Source organism: Petaurus breviceps, unplaced genomic scaffold, assembly GCF_028583685.1.
Source record: "Petaurus breviceps papuanus isolate PSGF00001 unplaced genomic scaffold, PetGlider_PUasm1.0 90723, whole genome shotgun sequence".
NCBI lineage: Eukaryota > Metazoa > Chordata > Mammalia > Diprotodontia > Petauridae > Petaurus > Petaurus breviceps.
Window position 1 is genome coordinate 12,649,902 of NW_027187323.1, and position 18,967 is coordinate 12,668,868.

The 18,967-nt window shown below is 36.9% G+C and overlaps 1 protein-coding gene across 1 annotated transcript in view; it reads left to right on the top strand.

Annotated features, from left to right (window-relative positions):
* LOC138145106 (low-density lipoprotein receptor-related protein 1B-like) overlaps nucleotides 1–13,260 on the top strand; it is a 1,285,961-nt gene extending 1,272,701 nt beyond the window's left edge. Inside the window, exons 8-11 of the mRNA XM_069066764.1 lie at nucleotides 791–1,013; nucleotides 5,733–5,904; nucleotides 7,992–8,135; nucleotides 12,571–13,260. Coding sequence (XP_068922865.1) covers nucleotides 791–1,013; nucleotides 5,733–5,904; nucleotides 7,992–8,135; nucleotides 12,571–12,941 — 910 coding nt within the window. The 3' untranslated portion in view covers nucleotides 12,942–13,260. The remainder of the gene's footprint in view (nucleotides 1–790; nucleotides 1,014–5,732; nucleotides 5,905–7,991; nucleotides 8,136–12,570) is intronic.
* The last annotated feature ends 5,707 nt before the right edge of the window (nucleotides 13,261–18,967 follow it).

Consider the following 18,967-nt stretch of genomic DNA (forward strand, 5'->3'; position numbering starts at 1 on the left):
ATTAGGCACAGCCGCAATGGAGGTACAGTTAAGTCTTTGATAGATTACTGTGCCTGTTGCAAGGAATGAATCATTGCATTTTTTTCCAGGGGTCAACACTTAATTCTGGTCTTTCCCCCTAAAAACAATAAAAGCAAAATAAGGGGAAATCATGTGCGACGCCTTTTGTGAAGTGCTGTGATTTGTAATATCTGAGACAGTTGAGATTTGGGGGGCTAATTTATGTTTTTATTTTCATTGCTTACAAACAACACATTTGCTTTTCCATCTGTTTAATTCCATTTCAGGTTTGCTGTTCTCTACCACTCATGGCAGCATCGGGCTCCACATTAAAAAGGAGACATAATAGCTTTTATATGAAACAAACATTACTGTGTAATTTTATAAAAAAGCAGGTTGAATATAAAACTGAGTAGCTCATATGCACTGGCATGGCGAATGTGCCAGCATCCAGAGTCAATGTCTGATCAGCCCTTTGTGGTCCCTGGTGGTATACGTGTACCACTCATACATAGTTTAAAGAAATATTTCTCCAAATACAGAAACAAACCCCACATAATCATTTATTTGGGAGACTATTTTACAGTTATTAGTTAACCTGCTCCCTCATGCCTGGCAATATTCATTAGCAGATTTCTCTCTTTATGAGTGATATTTTATGGAAATGATTATAGAAGCTACCAGATGTAACCACTGCAATGAATTAGAACCAAAAGTTCTTTTTTTTTTTTTTACAGATGGCTCCATTGAACATGTTTCCCTCCTTTAACATTCAGTTTTCTTTCAACAGAAAACTTTTCTTTACTGACTATGGGAATGTTGCCAAAGTGGAGAGATGTGACATGGACGGGATGAACAGGATGAGGATAGTCGATTCAAAGACAGAGCAGCCAGCTGCCCTGGCACTGGACCTGGTCAGCAAACTGGTTTACTGGGTAGATCTTTATTTGGACTATGTTGAAGTAGTGGACTACCAAGGGAAAAACAGACATACTATAATCCAAGGCATAAAAGTAAGTATACTATTTATTGGAGGATGAAGTGAGTGCAATAAAATGGAATGATATCATTATATGACTCTGACCAACATGTGTAATGATGCAAATTTCTTCTTTGGTCAAGTAGAAGTGGGTGATAAAAATTCCTCGTACATTTACTGTTGACGAGAATTTTCATTTTTAAATTGCTTCTTATATGTGTTAGATTCATCTCTCCCAACCCCCCAAATGCAATAATAAGAACTACAGGTATTTGAAGAGGAAAAATTTTATGACCTACTTACTAAAAACTAATTTAAGTAGTTCATTCATCAGGAACTGAACTATCAGCTGTCCCATGTGGTATCAGGATATTTCGCTAACAAAAGCAAACTCTTGCTCATAAAAGTATATTTATTATTTTAATAGGTTGGATTAAATTTGGTCTTTGCTTCTATTCAAGACCTCTGAACATAGAGAATGAAAACCATGTGAATGTCTCTAAGGTCAAAGGATCCTTTGGGATCTTTCTTTTTTTTTTCCTGATGAATTACAAGTTTATGTGAATAACTCTCACTAATCACCAAGGGTAGATCTCCAAGAGGAAATAAACCTTTTTATTCTCCATAGCATTGTGAAACCTAGTATTTCCCTTCATTAGTTGTCCTAATATCATAAAATGAGATATATTCTTCATATTTTAGTGTGTTTTGAATCTCTGTAGGCTGTCATAATGCAAAGCAAGCAAATTTGAGAATCCTCACAAAAAGTCCTGGCCTCATTTCTAGTGACCTTTTTGCAAAATCTTATGTCATTCCTTGAATCTTATACTGTGGTTGGAAAGGACTGACATTTTTATGATGCTTAGGGATGGCTTGCTATTCCTTGACTATCCTAATGCCTCCCCAATGAATGAATCTTCTTTAGATCTAGAGTTCTTAATCTATGGTCTATAAACATATGCATGCATACAAACATATATATATATATATATATATATATATATGTGTGTGTGTGTGTGTGTGTGTGTGTGTGTGTGCATATGTATATAACAATTTCAAAATAAATGACATCCTTTGCAATCCTACTTGTTTTACTTTATGCATTTAATAATGATTCTGAAGAGAGGTCTGTTTATAGGCTTCACCAGACTACCAAAGGTGTCCATAACACAGACAAATGTTAACATTACGTGCAAGGAGGCATCCAGCTTTTACTAAAATACCTTCAGTGAAGGGGAGCTCCCTGTCAGGGCATCCTGTTCTATTGTTGCATATCTCCCTTTGACAAGAAGGTCTTCTCTACAATGAACCAATAAGGCTCTCTTTGTGACTATTTCCTCTCAGCTATAGGCTCTCTCCCACTTCGCTGTTGTATATGAATTTATGCCTAGATGCATACTGAATGGTCTGTCACTCAAAGCTGTCCCATGTTGACCAGGAGAGAAGCATATATTCTAAGTATAAGGAGCAGGTCTCTCAGAGGAGTGCAAAAGCCTTCTGAACTCTTCTGAAAGTGTCATCATATGGACACATTCTCTGTGTTATTCCCTATACTCCCCCTCCTGTTCATGGTTCCTCTTTGGAAGTTTTGCAAAGAGAACCACACAGTACCCACATGTAAGGGGAAAATAGTCTCTCTCAGCCTTGAGGAACTGATCATTGGAAATCTAAGTCAATAAATAATATAGATTTTTATTTTTTTAATCACTCATTAATGTAACTTTAATATTTATAAACTACTTTACCCTAAAAAAAGTTTCATGAGGTAATTGATAATTCATAGGATTTAGAACTCAGAGGGGCTTTAGAGATCATTATTCCAACATTCACATCTTATGGAGGAGGACACTGAGGCTTATAAAAGTGATTTGCACATAGTACATTGTCAAAGATTGCTAGAGTTGGGATGTCACATTTACTAGTCAATAATAGTGAATTACATCTACCTGTAAAGTTCTAGGCTTCCTGTGTGATCTTAGTAAAAACATATGATGTCTCTGAGCTTCAATTTCCTCATCTATGAAAGTAAGGGTTTGAGCTAGTGGACTTCCAAGTTCCTTTCTAGCTCTGAAATTATATAATTCTGTGCTTCAGATATATGGTCAAACTGGTTTTTTCCATATGGACAAATAAGCTGTAGATTATTCGGATTTTTTATGGGGAAAAAATATACAACCCTCAATCCTCATTCTCATCTCATTTCCACATAGTAAGTGGAGATGTGGCCTAACCATGGCTTTCCCTGGAAGCCCAATGTCAAAAAGATTCATGAAAAAATAGAGGTAGTTGGTGTCACAAGAGATAAAGTACCTGGCCTGGGATCAGGAAGACTTGAGTTCAAAGACAGAAACTGTGATCCTAGGAAAGTCACAACTTCTGTTTGCCTCAGTTTTTCAACAGAAAAATAAGTGCAAATAATAGTACCTACCTCACATACCCGTGTTTCCCCGATAATAAGACCTATCCCGAAAATAAGCTCTCCCCTACTGTGTAAGATTCCTCTAAAATAAGCCCTCCCCAGAAAATAAGCCCTATTGAGATTGCTACTGTAGTGAAGGTGATCCCCTGCGCTACACACGCTACATTACGGTACCCTCTGTATGCACTGTCCCCCCCCCCCAGGTGAAACGCACGCCACGCTCCGAGCTGCATCCAATCAGAGCTGCAGCAGTGAGCGCGTCATCCTGTTCTTCCCCAGTGATTTGCTTATTGAATAAAGGTACATTTTTTTGTTCACATTTACCTGTTTATTAAAATTGCTGTCAATGTTCATTAAAATAAGCCCTCCCCTGAAAATAAGCCCTCTGGTGTATTTCTGTCCAAAAAAATAATAAGACACTGTCTTATTATCGGGGAAACATGGTAGTTATTGTGAAGATCAAATGAGATACTATTTTTGAAAGTTTTTACTACAGTACATGGCACATAGTAGACATTATTTACTCCTCCCTTCTTCTTTTCCTTCCCTCTCCATCCTGCCCAATATGTTTCCAATAGTCCTTGCAACTACCTAAAAAGATGAAATATTATACCCACATAAGCCTGCCTGTAAAGGATAAAATATAGCTCTGAAATAGCCTTGAACAGCAGGTCTCATTACAAATTAATATTGTGTCATGGTAATCACTAACAGAACCAGTCATAGAATTCACTGCTAGAGTATTTTTAAAGGAAGGATTCTTCTTTTTACATGAATATTTATAATATTGGAATTTAGCTGATGATTATACAGGCTGCAATTTAAATTTTCTTTATATGAAGTGTGACTATAAAGTCATGGGCCAATCTCAAGTCATCAGTCCCATGACCTTACAGTCACACTTCAGTAGTACACATATGAGTTCAGGGAAGAATAAAAATAAGTCACATATAAGAAGGGGATATATTCTGCTTGAGTGATTCTGGTTAAACTGCAAACTCAACATTCCATGACCACTTATCAGTTAGTACTTGTATTTTTTTTCTGTGACAAACTTTGACACCTAACCAAACCTGTTGTCTCCATTTATTTTAGCATTTATTTTAATCTTTGGTTACATGTGCTATTTAAGAGATTAAAGCTGGATGTCACAATAGCACATAGATCAGAATTGTCTTAGTAACACAGTGGCAAGTCCTGAACTCAACATCTCCTGGGTTTACACGCCTTTTCAATGATGAATGTGTGCATTAAACAGGAAGTGCATGGGAATGGTAACTGCATACTGTGCATGCCTGTCATATAATGGTGAGATGGGAGAATCATTCTTCTTGCTGGTCTCTATAGTTTCATGAGACCCTACTCTTCTTCTACATGAGAAAGTTGAATTGTTGGTTTAACTGTTGCTATATAAAAATGCATTGTCTTTATTCTTTAAACAAAGGACTTTAGTTCTCTTTAATAAAAAATCTTTAAAAATAGTACAATTTCTGGTAAAGTACTGACATTTTTCCTTCCATTTATTGTATGTATGTGTTTACCTCCAAGCTTATTTTCTACTCTATTGCCAAAATTATCCAAAATATAATATTTGACATAATAGGATATTTAATAAGTTCCTGTTGCTTTGCAATAGGGAAAAAAAACACATACTGTTCCCTAGAACTTCACACTCATTATAACATTGTTTCTTTTTTTGCCCTTTTTTTTTGGCTTATTTCAAGGGCAATTGGGATTAAGTAACTTGCCCAAGGTCACATGGCTAGCTTTTGTGTGTGTGTGTTTAAGTGTCTGAGCCTGGATCCGAACTCATGTCCTCCTGACTCCAGGGCCAGCTCTCTACTCACTGCGCCACCTAGCCACCCCATATAACATTGTTTCTTGAGGAAACATGAATGAAGGTACTCTTCATACATTTTCACTTCGTTTTGTATGACTTTCTTATGTTGTCATTTCCAGAGAAAATTTTATAAATCTCAGAGGGTTTTTTTGGTTAAAATTAGTCTCTTTCATAGGAAATGGAAGAAATGAATAGAAATCTGTCTACTTCAAATGGAAAATTCAGATACTAAACAGTATCTCTGATGTTTCAGATTTAGATATTCCATCCAGTGATGCAGAATGCAATCCATCCATACCTTCCCATTCTGTAAGATTATTGTCCATTTCCTGATAAATTTTATTACAGGAGATATACTCAACAGCTTGGAAGCTTTCTTCACTTTGTCTTGACATTGCAGTGGTATCACTGAAGCACTTGAATTATCCACTGATAAGAGGTAAGAATTATGAAAAGCATCATCAAAATTCATAGTTTTTCCCCTCTTTTTGTAGGTCAGACATCTTTATGGCATTACTGTATTTGAAAATTATTTATATGCAACCAACCTAGATAATTTCAACATCATGCGGATAAATAGATTTAATGGTACTGATGTGCACGCGTTAGTTAAAAAGGAAAATGCTCGAGCAATTCGCATTTATCAAAAGAGAACACAGTCAACAGGTAAGATTCACCCCACGTCGATCCTCTTTATAGCTTTAATATCTGTGGAATAAGCTGGAGCTATAGTTCTGCCATTTTTGTATAGGTCTAAAGTATCTGAGTAATAAATCCTCTTGGCTGTGATGGCAAAGTATATTTGTCTGTTTGATAAAATGGTGTAGACCTCCTGTCAAAAGTCTAAATGACAAATTTTTGAGATATCTTTCCTATAAGCACAGGATTGAAGTGATGGCTAGATTTAGATTTGGGAAGGAATTCCCCATCATGATGTATGTAGACAGGAAGCACAGGCTCTATTTGTATTATTTTGTGTGAGGCACAGAGGCTAAAGAAAGGTGTGTGTCACTGCAAGATCTATTTCTGGGCCATCTGGCGACAGTTGGATTCTTCTATCTTTGCATTACCAGTATGCTAAACAAGCTTTGAGAAATTAATATAATTTGAAGATAGCATGTTTCTGTTTCTAAGCATTCATAAAGACACAAGCTAGCTAATACTTAATATGTCCTAGTGATATTTATTCAGCAATATCATTTAGGATTCAAATATAGAAAAGTAAACATACAATTACCATTACCTAAAGGTGTTAGTGGATTTTTTTAATGTTGCAAATTAAAAACTATTGAAGAAGTGAAACCTTAGTTCAAGAAAACACATACACAGTTGAGGGCTTACTAATTTTCACTTCAAGTCCAAGGTTAGCATCCTTTAACTCATATGGCAAACTTGAGAAGGCAGAATGAAACAAATTCTACTCTGAGGAAAAGGCAATGACAGCACTAAAAGGACATGTCTAAAGGTCAGTCAGCCATCAACCCTAGGGATGTGGGAGATGGGAACTATCAATCACAATTTGAAGAAAAATAAATGAATTTAAATTGTCAATTATCAATTGCGTTTCCAAACAGCTGCTGATGCAAAATGATAGAAATAACAAATTAAGCCTTCTTGATGCAATTCATTGTCTGCCCTATTCTTTCCATCTTTGTTTTTTCTTCAGTTTTTTTTTTCCCTTTTAAAAACATCTTGCCCTTCCCATTTCCTTTTCTTTCTGGTCACTTCCCCATTTGTTGTCCCTCCTTTGCTGGAACCCCCTTTTTCATTTCTCTGCTCCACTCCCTAATTACTCAGCAGCCTTTCTACAAAAGTACTACAGTTTAAAGAAACACATTTCCTTATGGGGTATAGGACTTTATTAGTTATAATGGATGTCAAATTTAGGAAGCATGGAATTCAACTTGGTACTTTTTAACAGGAGAGGAAAAGAAGAGAAATCACCCAATTCATTGCTGGTGCCTCCTCTTCTATTATTTTTCCCCAGTGGAGGTCTCTTATTGGTAGATTTCCAAAGGCAGATGTTTCTTGTTTCTTTCCTTTGTCATTCTGGCTTGACTACCTCACAAGGCTGTTTTGTCATAATCCAGTAGTCACAATCCAATGACATCTTCATCTTTTTGAAAGAACATTTTCATAAAAAAAGCATCCCACAAAAGAAATATATTGCAAAATTACCTTCAAATGGCAACATAAACTATTTGCTATATGCGTGAATGTGCAAATCAATTCAATTTGAATTATTCTTAACCATCCATTTCTAGAGGCCACTAGGTGGTACAATGAATTAGAGTGCTTGACTTGGAGTAAGGAAGAGCAGAATTCAAATCCTGCTTCAGACACTCAGTATCTGTATGACTCTGAATGTATGATATAACTTCTCCTAGTCACAGTTTCCTCATCTGTAAAATGGGGATAATAATAGTATATGCCTCATAAGAATGTTTTGAGAATCAAATGAGATAACATGTAAAGCACTTTGCAAGTCTTAGAGTGCTAAATAAATGCTAGCATTTGTTATTAGCCTCAAGATTGTTTTAGAAATGTGAAGTTAAGAGACTAAACAATCACCCTTCCTCCCACATTGTTTTTTATCTCTGACAAATTTGAATATTTCATGGTATATTCTAATGTACAGGATTTTGCTAGGACTCACTCCTTTTTTTTTTCATTGTAAAGTCTTCAACATGCTGATGCTCATAATTATCTTGTTTTGAGAGGATTTCAAGCATGCTGTTTTTCATTTGTTGTAGTCAGAAGCCATGCATGTGAAGTAGATCCATATGGAATGCCAGGGGGATGTTCGCACATCTGTCTGCTCAGCAGCAACTACAAAACACGGACTTGTCGTTGCAGGACGGGCTTCAACTTGGGAAGTGATGGCAGGTCATGCAAAAGTATGTTGTTAAACTCAAACACTTTGCCAGCAGCTAACATTTCAGAATAGGATTTTGAGTGTTAATTAGTATCATCATCATCCACAACAGAAATAACATGAGCCCTCATCAGGTAAAATTTGCCTACAAATATGCACCTGTCTTTTCTATCACAAAATGGTATTTATCTTCGTCTTGTAATGGTGTCCTCGGGATAAAAGACGCATGAGGGGCAGTGTGGTAAATTGAAAAGGGTGCTGCACTTGGAGCCAAACAACTTGAATTCAAATAACAGCCCTGCTATGTGTAATAGCCCTGTGTGACCTTGGACACATCTCTTAACCTCTCTGGCTCAATTTATTCAATTTTCCTCAAAAAACTATTGGACTAGATGAGTTCTAAGGTCCTTTCCACATTTAGATCTATGATCCTAGAATAAATCATTGGATTAACAATGAGCTCAGGGACCTCTGGCTAAATATTATTTTAGAAAGATTCGTTCATATAATCACCATTATTATTAACAATTTACTCTATCCCCAGCACTTTGCTAAACACTGGGGAAGATAAAAATTAAAGTAAAATATGGTGCCTATTCTCATGCAGTTTGTAATCTAGTATGAAAATATAGGATCTTCATACAAATATAATAAAAGTCAGAATATGTATAAAAGGAGCATTAAGTACTATGAGATTTGAAAAAAGAAAATATCACTCCCAGGTGTTTTGTGGCAAAGAGGGGGTGGTATATATGTGTTGGAGAGAGGGGAAGATCAAAGAAAACTTTATGAAGGAAACGTCATTTGAATTGATCCTTGAAGAATGGGTAGGTAATTTCCAGAGATGCAAATTATACTCTTTCACATATAAGGAATTCAATTCAATTCAGTTCAATTCAGCAAGCATTGATTTAGGGAATTGTATAATATCCATTGCTGTGGAAAGAATGATGGATTTGGATTTGAAAGAATTTAGTTGAATCCCAGCTCTGTGCTTTACTATAATTTATTACCCCAGGCAAAATGTTTTAACCTATTTAGGTCTCAGTTTCCTTCTTTGTAAAATTATGGGCTATGTTACATGATATTCATTGTCTACAGTTTGCTGTAGTCTGAATTGGGTTGTTAATTGGCTTTCATTTTTGTTCCATCAATAAATCAAACAATCAAAAAACCATTTATTAAATGCCTACTATGTGACGGGTTCTGTGCTAAGCACTGGAGATACAAAAAGAGGCAAAAGACTTAAAGTACTACAGTACTTTAAGAGCATACAATCTAATGGTAGAGATTAATTTATTTATTTTATCTTTTTTTAAAGCAATCGGGGTTAAGTAACTTGCTCAAGGTTACACGGCTAGGTGTTTCTGGGTGGGTGCTAAGTGTCTGAGCCCGGGATTCAATCTCCAGATCTTCTCAACACTGGAGCCGGTGCTCTTACTCGCTGTGCTACCTGGCTGCCCCTAGAGATTAATTTATAAACAGCATGAGTTGGAAAGGATTTCAATCCCCACCTGATTCAATGGATATCTCAAAAAGAATTCCTACCTAAACATAACAGACATTGAGTTGTCTAGTCTATTTGAAACCTCCAGTGAGGGAGGAAACCATTACCTCCATAAGCATCCCATTCTATCTTTAGATAGTTCTAATTATAAGGACTCACATTGAGTCTAAATTAGCCTCCTTTCAAAATGAGACTTAAAGTACCTGGAGTTTCCAGGCAACCTAACCTTACTTCTTTAAGTTTCATTCATATTCACATTAGCATGAGTAGGGCAATGAAAAGAACACTATGGGTAGCATCAGGTGATCTGGTTTAGACTCTTAGCCTTAGGTTCTCAGATGTTTACTAGCCAGTGACACCAGACAAGTCACTTCCTCTTTTATTTTGCTAGAATGAACTATAAGGGCTTGGCAGCCATCTATCCTAGAAATCTAGAAATCTGTCATGGATAAGTTAATGGGAGGATTTTGAGAGTGAGCATTCCTGGGCAGCTAGGTGGTTCAGTAGGTAGAGTACCAGGCCTGGAGTCAGGGCTACTCCTCTTCCTGAGTTCAATTCTGTCTAGAGACACTTATTAGTTGTGTGATCTTGGGCAAGTCACTTAACCCTCTTTGCCTCAGTTTCCTCATCTGTAAAATAAGCTGGAAAAGAAAATGGCAAATCACTCCAGTATCTCTGCAAGAAAACCCCAAATGGGGTCACAAAGAGTTAGACATGACTGAAAATGACTCATTTCCCGGTACAGGAAATTCAGTTTAACAAACATTTATTTAAGAAAGTATATGATCTCCAGAAATATTCATTCCCTAATTTCCAGGTTTCTGAGCTTCTAGTAATGTAAAACTATCACCATTATTTAGAATATAGGATTTTTTTTCTCATTCTGTCTTTATATTTTTCTCAAAAGCAGATTTTTTTCTCATTTTGTCTTTATATCTCCAGAATCAAGCAAAGCACTTGCACACAGTAGGTGCTTAATGAATGCTTGAACTGAAATGAAGCTTCATCACGATATGAGCATAGATCCCTTGAATATGTTCATTTATGATTCCAAGATATTTTTATTTCAATCATGTAGCTTTCAATAACTTAAACCATTAAAAATGTTCTAAAATGCATTACACACATACCTGCCTGCTTAAACAGAATATGCTGAACATAATTTAACCTTTTTCTTCGTGACTCTGCCTCATCATTATGAACATGACCTAACTGTATTTTGCTGTAATGATGTCGTCAGGGCCTATTGAGTTGGGCAGGATCATTTGCTTTTATACTTTCTGGTCCCAGACTGTTATATCTTTTACTTGCTCTTAAATTTAGCATTTTCCCCATTTGTTATCAGACTGAGTTGTCACTCCTAGCTTCTGTTAGTACACCTGCCTCTCATTTGCTGCTTCCAATATACTCTGGATTGGGAGGAAAAAAAAAGACAATTAAGATTGTTAGAATTCCTTATAAAATGAGAGTGAAACATGCTCAGAATGAAGGACTAAGGGAATATCCCATATGCAAATTCATAAGGTTTTGATTATGCACAATCTTTGCTCTCTTTATGTTAAATGTTCAGAGACCATTTTGCTTACTTTCTGGTTTTTAACTATGTTCTAGTCCATCGTGGATAAGACCTCTGGATAAGTAAGGCATTAATGCTTATTGTTAATGTATCATAATAATGGTGACTTCAGAGTTAAGTAAAAGAGAATATTTTCTGAAACATGGCTAAGATCATTTCATTACTCTACTCTTTTGAGCCTTTTAATATCTTATTTTGGAGATTGAGAGCAAACTTTTGGATGAAGTCTTTAATTTCTCTTTCAGTTCATTTACCTGCCATTTTCTTAGGTATATAACCACCAGGTATCACAGTTCTTCCTTTCTCTTAACTGTAGTTTAAGCAATACTGATGGTTTCCTGAAAGAAATGTCTTAACATTTCCCTTCTGACATTTTTTTTTGAAAGACTCAGGCAACCTTTAGATATGAATCTCAGTTTAACCAGACTCGAGTGAACTCTTAGTACTCTTGATTTCCAGATACATTACAATGATATTGTTTTCCTTTTCTACAGGTTAAAAGATCACTAGGCATTTCCTCTGATAACATACAGAATTAATCCAGGCTAAGGCACTTGAGGACTCGGGAAAATTTTTGTGTGTGTTCTCCTCTTTTTACCATAGAGAGGTTTGAATTTGCCACAGAAATTTTTTTTGTGTGTGTGTGTATAGGGAAAGTCATTTTAGTTCATCCTCCTAAAAAAGAATTTATACATTTTTTTTGCTTACTTTTTGTGATTGTCTTTGTAAGAGCTGTAATGGACTTCTGGGTCTTCCAGCAGGTGGAAATAGCTTTAAGGGTTCAAATTAAGAAATAAAAAAGAAAGCCAGAGTGTTACTGGCATTTTGATTTTGGATCTTGGAAGTACAAATCATGTTTGGACACTCAATTATATTCACTTATGAGGAAGTGATAGCAAGTGATTCCTTTTGTTTTCTCTGACAGTCGGTAGATGAAATGGCATGTTTTGAATTTTCTGAAGTTTCCGGCATTGTCAGATGTAATGAATGCCATAGTAAGTGTCCAAAGAAAGCTTTAGATAGATTCTAATGAGTTGTAAAATTGAATGCACAGGATGTTTTTCTAAATGTCCATTTCACAGAGCTGCACGTTATCCAATGATCTGTCATGTTTTCAAAACAGACAGTTACAGACAAAGGAATAATTAACTAGATATAACCTATTCACGGAAGTAATTTCTATTTTAATTAAAGTAATGCAATTAGCCAGCCTTCTTACATTGAGATACATTTGGCATATTTTAGAGTTTAATTTTTGGTATTGAATTTTTTTAAACCTCACTAATTGTGCCAGTTAATTAAACAGTGTCATTATGCAGAGTAAAGAAGATTAGGCAGCACCAGTTGTTTATGTCTGTAATCTTTCTTCAACAGGACCAAAGAATGAGTTGTTTCTCTTTTATGGGAAAGGACGCCCAGGAATTGTTCGGGGAATGGACTTGAATACCAAGATAGCTGATGAATACATGATCCCCATAGAAAATCTGGTCAATCCACGTGCTCTGGATTTCCATGCTGAAGCCAATTATATCTACTTTGCTGACACCACCAGCTTCCTAATTGGTCGGCAAAAAATAGATGGGACAGAACGTGAAACCATTCTGAAAGATGGTAGGTGGCTTGGCATACTGGGTGTATCATCCATAGCTGAAGTCAGAGGCTTTCCTGAAGGAATAACTACAATTTATGTCACAAATAGCTTTGCCTACCACTCAAGTCTTGGTGCTTTGAAAATGTGTGAATAGTTTTTATTTTCCTCTCTTATTTAAATTCTCTGGTTTTCCAATCTTCATTTTATAATTTCCACATTTTCTGTAGCATATTAAACAGTAATACCATTTATGATAAGATATATATTTTGAAATATTATTTAGAAAAAGCTGGGTGATATTTGTTAAAAATCTGGTCTTGACCTTTACTAGCTATGTGAACCAGATAGGATATTGAGTCTATGTTCTTTAGTTTCCTTATCTATCTATAAGCTGGAGAAAATAAAGTGAAATTAGTTAACATATATGTAAAGGGTTTTGCAAACCTCAAAGAATCAAATAAATGCTATTATTATTATTATACTTGCACCATCTCACAAGGTTGTTATCAGAAACATGCTTTATAAATCTTAAAGATGTGTATAATTGTAGGTTATCATTTGTTTTGTTGGTACTGGAGAGTCACTGAAGGCTTTTAAATATGGAAGTGTCATGATCCAGTCTGTACATTAGGGATACTACTCTCACAGGAGTGTATAGAATGATTAGGGAAGACAGAGAGTGGAGGCACAGAAATGAGAGTTAATTAGAACCTATACTAGAGAGGTTGCCCCAGGAATGGAAAATCAGAGACATATGTGTCAAAGAGATGAAATTAATAAGAATTAGCAACTGACTGGATTAAAAGGAGAGAAGGATGGGTAAGGGTAAAACAAATAACTGTTTTCTATACAGAGTTACTATGAGAATGGTGATACTACTAGCAGAAATGGGCAAATGTGTGATTGAAAATTGTTGATTTCAGTTTTAGATATGTTGATTTTTCAATGCCAGTGGAATATTTCTGTGGAGATGTCTATCACTCAACTGAAAATAGAGAGAGGCCATGGCCAAAGATTAAGATTTATTACTCAACTGCATAGTAGTCATAATGCAATGGGAGTGAATGAAACCACTAAGGGAAAGAGTGTAAAGAGAAAAGAAAAAGCAGAGCTTTGGGAGAGGACCACATCAAGGCAGCAGAACACCAAAAAAAAACAAGAACAGCTAAAGGAGACAGAGAAGGAGCAGTTCTTGATGTATGAGGGAAAGAATGAGAGGATGATGTCATAGATGCCAAGGAAGTACAGACGACCAGAAAGGAGTGAATGGTCAGTGGTGTTAAGTGCTAAAGTGCAGTCAAAAAGCATTGAGGAAGGGAGAAACGCTGTAGGATTTGGCAAGAAGTCACTGGTGGTTTTAAAGAGAGAAGTTTTACTGGGATTTGGATGACAGAAGGTAGATCACATGGAATTGATATTAATGGTAAAGATATGGAAAAGCAAATGGTAATTTAAGGGAGTCACACAGTTGTGACATGCTTTTCATTGTACCATAGGATCCCAGTTTTAGAGCTAGAGGAGCCCTTAAAGATGATACAAGTTAAACTCTTCTTTTTCACATTGTTTTGCTCTGGATACAGAAGACTTAAAAAGGAATGACCAATGAAACAAGGGCCTCGAGAAGACAGAATTTGATGGGATCAGGAGCACAGGTGGAGGGGATAGCCTTGGCAAGTAAAGGATCATATCATCTTCTGAGACAAGAAGATATAAGATGAATCTGGATAATCAGTGAGACAGGATATGAATTTATCTCCTAAAAGAGATAAGGAAATGATGTGTCAGTTGAGTGTTTTGAAATAAGAGAGTGAGTGTTTAAAACATTTTTATTGGGAAGAATGATAGCAGGCTGATTAAAGATTTGTGAAAGGACTTTCAACTTAAAGGAATGACTGTGATAAGGTCACATGGTGATTCAAGACTTGGAGAAGAGAAAGCAGAAAGAGGGAGCTCTCAGGAGCTGGGTACTATTCTGGTAGGAAAGACTGAATGCCAAGAAATTGAGGGATTTACTAAGGACTAAAAGGGTGTCATTAAATTATCTGGTCTTTGGAAAATGAAGCCAGAACAGTGATGATGGACTCAGAGATTGAGGAAGGGCAAGAGATTTTGATGAAAGGAAAGAGTAATACTGATAATATGATAAAAAGCATATTCTTACTGAGGATACGGTAGAGGGCAAAGGAGGAACTTGTCATCAAAATTCAAGATCTAGGAATTAGGGCACCTCAGAAGTTTGTGAGATCTGCTGTCCAAGAATCAGTTCAGAGAGACCATGACTAAACCAGCCATAAGGTGGCGACTGAGAGGCAGCATGATGCAGTGCAGGCAGAACACTGAATTCATAAGTCTGGAAGAAGTAGGTTCAAAACCTAGACAATCTGTGTTACCCTAGACATTTAACTTCTCTGAGTTTAATTTTTCTCATATATAAATAAAGGTGTTAGATATTATGACTTTTAAAATTCCATCTAGCTCTTTGTAAGTAGTTGAATTTAGTCCAAATATATTCAAGGAATACTTTCCCTTCCTCCCAATCAAATTGTAACAGCTTCTAAACTCCGACTTCATATCTCAGCTAATTATCACAACTTTGACTACAATGGTATCTTATCAGTAGGATGAGTGCTGCAAGGTACCCCAAACAGGCAGCAGAGATCCATTCAAATAGCCCTCTGACTGCCAGACAGATCTGGGTAAGGTAGATGTGGCAGTTTGAAGGTTGTGAAATCACTGGCAGATTTTTCACACTTAAATGCATTCAACCTCTTACTATTCCTTTAGCAGGGAACATCTTAATGCCTTTTTATTCTAGCTGCCAAATAGAACAGGTTTTCTATAGCTTTTCTCACCTGTAAGGAAACCAGTGATCTCAATTCAGATAGAAACAAAAACATCTGAATAGACGTTTGCCTGTGTTGAATGACAATTTTTCATGACTAAGATCAAGCATTTCTAATTCTGTCTAGAATCAGGGCTCAAATCTGTTCCTGTATGAAAGCCATACATACCCTTCCTGCTGGTCAAAAGGGTCTGGCTTAAATATAAGCCCAGTCATAGGTACTTTGCCTTGACTGTGGTTACTTTGGCCCCTGACAACCTCTCTCTATTTCATAATGAGCTTTAACATGAATCTCTTGACTTTCTGAACTATATTCTCACTCCATTTTACTCTTTGTTCTTGGTTCTCCACTCAGCCCTTAGAATTTAATGCCTTCTTTATCCCATTTCTTTATATGAATCACACTCGCCCATAAGATACAGATGTGTGCCCCACATCCCAATCAGCATTTCCTAACTGTGGGCAATCAACTTACCTGCCCTAGGACCAGGTCACTAATGCTATAGCTTAACTGGAACTTTGCCACTCTCTCTGGGTTCCAGAAAATTGCCCAGAAAGGCAGAGAATCTTATAATTTTCCTCTCAGTCTAAATTTAACCTCACAAGGCTAAGTTGTTTCACAGAAGAACCAATAATTGTTTTATTCATTCTTTTTTGTTAGAGGTTCTACCATGTACCTTAAGTAATAATATGTTTTTGGCAAGTGATACCTTAGACTAGGGATTCTTTTTGTAAACTGGTGAAGCCTATGAACCTATTTTCAGAATAAGATTTTTGGTGTGTAAAATAAAATACATAGGGTTAAAAAGAAAACAATTATATTTAAATATAGTCATCAAAGATTAAAAAAAAAAAAACAAGTTCATGGGCCCCAGATTAAGAAATCCTGCCTTAGATTTTAGAGAATTTTTTTGCCAGGAAATATTTGAATATTTAAGATAAGGAATGTGGTGGGGCAGAGCCAAGATGGTGGAATAAAAACAGGAATTTACTTGAGCTTGTCCCCCAATTACCTCCAACAGCTGTAAAAAATGACTAAAAAATTTTTGGAGCTGCAGAGCATACAAAACGACAGAGTGAAACAAATCTCCCACTGAAGGGAGTCTGGCAGGTCAACAGAAAGCACCAGGTTGGGAATGGAGCACAGTCCCGCATGGGCCATGCCAGCACAGATCAAGAACACAGAGAAGCCAGAGGAGACCTGAAGGGACTGAATCACTGCCATCTCTGGTGGTTTCCAGACTTCTCAACCCATAAAGTTTTAAAAATAAATGTTTAAAAATAGTTGTTACATGCAACTGGGAAATAAGATATATAGGCAATGGGGTATAGAAATCCATCTTGCCCCATAAGAAAGTAAGAGGGAAAGACACAGAGGCAGGCCTGGAAGGCGCGGCCAGCAGAGACAGGCCCAGAAGGCACGGCTGGCAGAGGCAGTCCTGAAAGGGGCCTGATCAACTTGGAGGGCAAGTCATTCCACCCACCACAAGGGCCTCTACCAGGCCTATCACCAAAGGGCTGGGACTGGAAAGAGCAAGGTAAGAACCAAATACAGGGGCCCCTGTCCTGGACAGCAAATACTCCTGGGGCTACCACTTCATAGCCCAGAAATTTAAAAAAAAGCCCCTGTCAGGACCTCCAAAGACAGGGTGAACCTCACCTGCTCCAACCCTCCTGCCCCCCACCATGAAAACATAGTAACTATTGCCCCAGGGCAAAACCCTCTACAGTAAAGGCTTGAGATCCCTAGAGGAAGGGTGTGGCTAGGGCCCTGCCTCAAATTGGGTACAAAGCAGACTACAAAGACAAAGACTCTGGAGTCCTACAATTCTCAGAGGGAGGAAACAAACTCAGAGGGAGATAATGTGGACTCCACAGGCACAGCTGAAACATCAACAGGGAATGGGTCCCTAGCACAGAAAGTTCTCCTAGATGAGATCAAAAGGAACTTTGAAAACCAAATGTCTAGAAGACAAAATGAATAATTCTCTCAAAATAAAAATAGCAGAATTAGGAAAACTTTATAATGAAGAAAACATCTCTCTAAAAAGAAAAGTGTATGATATGGAAAAGGATCTCTAAAAATTAACCAAGGAAAATGATTTGCTAAAAACTAGAATCAACCAAATTGAAACAGATAACTCTATGAGGAACCAAGAATTAGTCAAACAAAACAACGAAAATGAAAAATTAGAAAAAGAGGTAAAATACCTCAAAGAAAAAATAACTGACCTGGAAAACAGATCCAGGAGAGAGAATCTGAGAATCATAGGCCTACCAGAAAATCATGATGAAAAAATGAGCCTGGACAACATTCTCCAAGAGCTTGTTAAGGAAAACTGCCCTGAGATACTAGAACCTGAGGGTAAAATAGAAATCAAGAGAATCCACCAGACACCTGCTGAAGGAGATCCCAAACTGAAAAGTCCTTGAAATGTTGTGGCCAAACTCCAGAACTACCAGATAAAAGAGAAAATAGTTCAAGAGGCCAGAAAGAAACAATTCAAATATTGAGGGTCCACAGTGAGGATCGCACAGGATTTGTCAGCCTCTACACTGAAAGATCGGAGGCAGTGGAATACAATTTTCCAGAAGGCAAAAGAGCTCAGGTTACCACCAAGGATCACATACCCAGTGAGACTGAGCATATTCTTCCAGGCAAAGAGATGGTCATTCAATGATATTACAGAGTTCCAGACCTTCCTGATAAAAAAGCCAGCACTCAATGGAAAATTCAACCTCCAATTACAAGATGCAACACTGACATAGAAAGGTAAACAAGGAAAACAAGTACACACCCTGCTATTTGATAAGAGCAAACTGGTTATAGACAAGTAGAGGGTATGAGTATAAAAGACACAAAATGACAATTAAAAAAATCTTATTAAGGGCTACAAAGGAACTGCAATGGAAGAAATGGAATGAATAAAGTGGAAAAGGGTAAATTATGCCACATAAAGAGGCATAAAATACTGTATAGCAGAGGAAAAGAAGGGAGGGAGATGGGAATCATATGAGCTTTTCCCTCATTGATTCTGGTGCAAGGAGGGAATAACAACCAGTTAAGCATAGGACTCTATGGAGAAGAAACACAAAAATTATCATTTTAGAGGGAAAGAGGGGAGGGAGAGGAGCTTTACATGAGATTTGTTCCTGTCACTCTTGGTGCGAAGAAGAAATAACATACTTCATTAAGTATAAAAATATTCTACAGGCAGTAGGAGGGGAAAAGGGCTACAAAAGGGGTGGAGTTAGTAGGGAAGGAAAAAGTAAGGGGAAAGCGGAGGAAAAGGGAGGGGGGTCTGATAAGGGAATACTGAGGGAGGAGGTGGTCAAAA